This window comes from Varanus komodoensis, unplaced genomic scaffold (assembly GCF_004798865.1).
Source record: "Varanus komodoensis strain SLA01 unplaced genomic scaffold, ASM479886v1 scaffold20_3, whole genome shotgun sequence".
Classification (NCBI taxonomy): domain Eukaryota; kingdom Metazoa; phylum Chordata; class Lepidosauria; order Squamata; family Varanidae; genus Varanus; species Varanus komodoensis.
Window position 1 is genome coordinate 83,324 of NW_025335588.1, and position 3,425 is coordinate 86,748.

General features: G+C 67.3%; 1 protein-coding gene across 2 annotated transcripts in view; it reads right to left on the reverse strand.

The window, feature by feature from the left end:
- The window catches only part of TAOK1 (TAO kinase 1), a 35,521-nt gene that overhangs the window by 11,230 nt on the left and 20,866 nt on the right, over positions 1–3,425 (reverse strand). For both annotated transcript variants that reach the window (XM_044430556.1, XM_044430555.1), the window contains exons 9-13: positions 2,825–2,918; positions 2,617–2,698; positions 1,315–1,482; positions 768–971; positions 38–172 (exon numbers count right to left, since the gene is read on the reverse strand). In XM_044430556.1, coding sequence (XP_044286491.1) covers positions 38–172; positions 768–971; positions 1,315–1,482; positions 2,617–2,698; positions 2,825–2,918 — 683 coding nt within the window. The remainder of the gene's footprint in view (positions 1–37; positions 173–767; positions 972–1,314; positions 1,483–2,616; positions 2,699–2,824; positions 2,919–3,425) is intronic.

The following is a 3,425-nucleotide window of genomic DNA, read 5'->3' on the forward strand; positions in this document are numbered from 1 at the left end:
GGGGGGGGGGGGGGGGGGGGGGGGGGGCTCCACTTACCAGTGACGCTGTGCGTATGGTAGCAAAGTGCTCTCGGTTGCGATAGTGGGACCTGTGGCGAGACACTTGGGGTGGAGACTGCGGTTCCGACGTTCTTGACCGGGCGTCCGAATCGTCTCTGAAGTTTTCTTCCTCCTTGCGGGACAGAAAGGGCGTGAGGAGACCCGGCACGGGGGCTCCACGGATGGCGCGTGGCGAGAGGCTGAGCGGCCGGCCGAACTGAACAGGCAGGCTTTCGCGGGAGGGGAAGGCGCGCCCCAGCAGCTGGGGACCTGGCGCTTCGTTCACGGCCACGAGGTGACGCTCCCACACGCACCGGGTGCAAGGGGAGGAAAGCGAGGGGCCGAAACGTGCGGCGGGGAACGGCCCGGAGCCTGGCTCCCTGTGCAGCAGCTTGGCACCACCTGGAGTGGAGCTCTCCGGGCGTGTCGGACTGCGACGTTCGGGATCCCGGGCTAGGAAGGCCCACAGCTGGGGCGGCTGCCCAAGTCCAGGCGGAGGCGCCCCTTCCCCTGAGCGCCCCCGCTGAGCGGGCAGCGCGCCCCTCCCTCCCTGCCGGGCGTCCCCTCCTCTGTCAGACCTCGGCTCCCAAGCTCTCCCGTGGCACGCAGATGGGGAGCCCCGGGCGAGGAGTGCTCCGGGCGGGCAGTCGGCAGCCACCGCTTGCTGCCGACACAGCTGGGTCGCCAGGCCGCGCGCGCGGGGCTCCTCGGGCGCCCCCTGCACTCACTGGCTTCAGGTGGATGACGGAGCTGTTGGACATCACCGTGTGGTCGCCCTCCAGCATGTCCAGCTCGCTCTTGTCGTCCGAGGCGTCTGGAAGACTGTTCACGCTGCTGCTTTGGCTACTGGCGCTGATGGACATGCTGGGGATGGACTGGTTGCTCCCAACACTGTTCACAGTCCCGGTGCGGCCCACGCCGTGCTCTTGCTCCTGCGGGGAGAGCGGGCAGCCTGAGCATCGGCCGCTGCGCGCGGAAGCCACCTCCCGCGTGGCAGCGAGGCCTCCTTCCTGCGCACGGGGAAAGGGCCACGAGTTGCCCGGGAAGGCCCACGCAGGCGCGGGAGGAGGACCCTCGCTGGCCTTCCAGCCTGGCCCTGCCCGTCCCCGGGAGCAGGCCAGGGCCAAGGAACCCCCGGCCGAGGGCTAGTGGGGCGGGAGCACACGACGCCCCACGGCAGCCCTGGGGACCGCGGGGGGCTCGGGGGGCCGGGGCGGGCGGCAGCCACGCCCCCCTGCCTCCCTGCGCCAGGCCGCCCCCGCCCTCGGCCGGTACCTCCTCCTCCTCCTGGGCCTCGGCCGCCGGCCCGTTGTGCGCCTCCTGGAACAGGAGCTTCTTCATCTTGCGGTACTGAAGGTTGTCCAGTTCCCGGACGGCGTCCTTGGTCCGCTGGATGAGGTCTATCAACACTGTCTCTGGGCGCTCCCGGAGGACAAAGACGTGCTGGGGAAGGGCAGACGAGCAGGGAGCTCAGCGTCCCAGGACCCCGGGCCCTCGCCCCCAGAGCGCAAGGGGCCCAGGGTGAGCTCCCCGCTTCCCTCTGGCGGCTCGGCTAGGAAGCTGGCCCGGCCGCGCCGGCCTCGGGCCACGCTTCCACCTGCCCTACGTCGAGGAGAGCCTCTGCAGGCAGGCTGACTCCATTCAGGCCAGCCTTCCCCACCCTGGTGCCCTCCAGGTTTGCTGGCCACCTCTCCTCGGACCTCCCGACCAGCTGGACGGCCCAGGCATCTGGAGGGTGCCAGCTGGGCTGGGCTCTGCCTGAGGACGGTGCCAGGCTGGACACTGCCACGCAGGGGGGACGAAAGCCAGGACGCGGGCCACCAGAGCCACCGAGCGGCTAACCGTGGCCGCGCGGTGCCTGCTTGGCACGCAGCTCCGTCAAGGATCAGCCAGTCCTGGCCCTCTGAGGAGCAGGGCCCGGGCAGTGCGAGGCCGGAGGATCTTTCCTGGGTGTGGGAGGGCCCAGGGCCTGCCTTGGGATGAGGCCGCTGCAGGGCGGCGCTTCGTTTTCCAAGGGAGAAGGGGGCTGGGCTGCCAGGAACGGCCGCCGTGGGGGCCCTTGCCCCCCGCCCTGGTGCTTGCCGGACGCGCAGCACGGTGGGCACGGAGAGGACGCGAGGGGGCGAGGAGGGGCGTGGAGCCATGGCCGCAGCCAGGAGCCTGCAGGCAAATCCCCTTTGGAGGGACGGAAGGCAGGAGGAAGAGGCAAGCCGCCCTCCGACTAACCCCGGGCGCCTGCCTGTGGGCCGGGCGGCTGCGCGCGTGCAAACCTGCGTGCAAACGAGCGCCCGCCCTCTGCCGCGGAGGGGTGTTCTCTTCGCTCCCACGCATAATTCCACGGCAGCAAGAAGCCGGGCTGCGAGAGGAGGCGGCTGGCCTGCGGGGGCCTGGGGGCAGCCGGGAGAGCGGAAGGGCCGCAGGAACCAGCAGGCCCGTCAGCCTGCGGCCAGGAGGGTGGGAAGCTGCCCAGGGGGTGGCGGGGGTGCGGCCCATCCTGCTGGCGAGGCACCGGGTCGAGGGAGGCTGGCTTACAGAGCTTCTAACGGGAGGACCGAGAACGAGGGAAGTCCAGCTGACCTTTAGGAGCTCCTCCGACGTTGGCCTGTCCTGGGGGATTTTCTGGAGACAAGAATCTACAAAGTTTCGGAAATAATCAGACCTAGACAGGTGGGAGGGGATGAAAAACGCAGTTTAGGAGACCGCCCGGCCCGTGCTTTGAGTCCTCGCTTCAAGGGCCCGGGAGGCAGCAGTCGGACCCCCCACCCACCCCGGCTCATGGACTCACCATTCGCTGGACTGGAGTGCAGGGGATTCATTCTGCGCTATGTGATATAAGGCACTCATTGCGTTCATATTAAACAAGGGGGGCTTCCTTTCCGCTGCAAAGGGAAAGAGGTGCTGAGTGGAGCAGCGCAACCCATGGCTCCCTGGATCTAGCGCTCGCCGGCCCCTGGTCACGGGGCCTGGACAGGGTCGCTGGAGGCCTGCCACGCGCAGCCCGGCAGGGGAGGCCGGGAGGCCGGCACATCCAGCCGCCTTCTTGCCAGGAGGCGGCTACGCCAGCTGCTCCGCAAAGATCTTTGCCGCACCACAGAAAAAGGTTGGAATGGGCAGAAAGGATGATCTGCACAGAAAAACCAACTCAAGGAAGGCTTTTTCAAAATCACCCTCTTTTCAATGGAAATTTCACCCTCCATTAGGGTTAGGGGTGTGCACCAGGGTAGGGTTAGAGTTGGAAAAACGAGGTGTCCTGGAGTGATTCTGATGGTTGCAATGTGTTTAGAATGGGCAGAAAGGATGAGCTGCGCAGAAAAATCTACTCAAGGAGGGCTTTTTCAAAATCACCCACTTTTCAATGGAAATTTCACCCTCCATTAGGGTTAGGG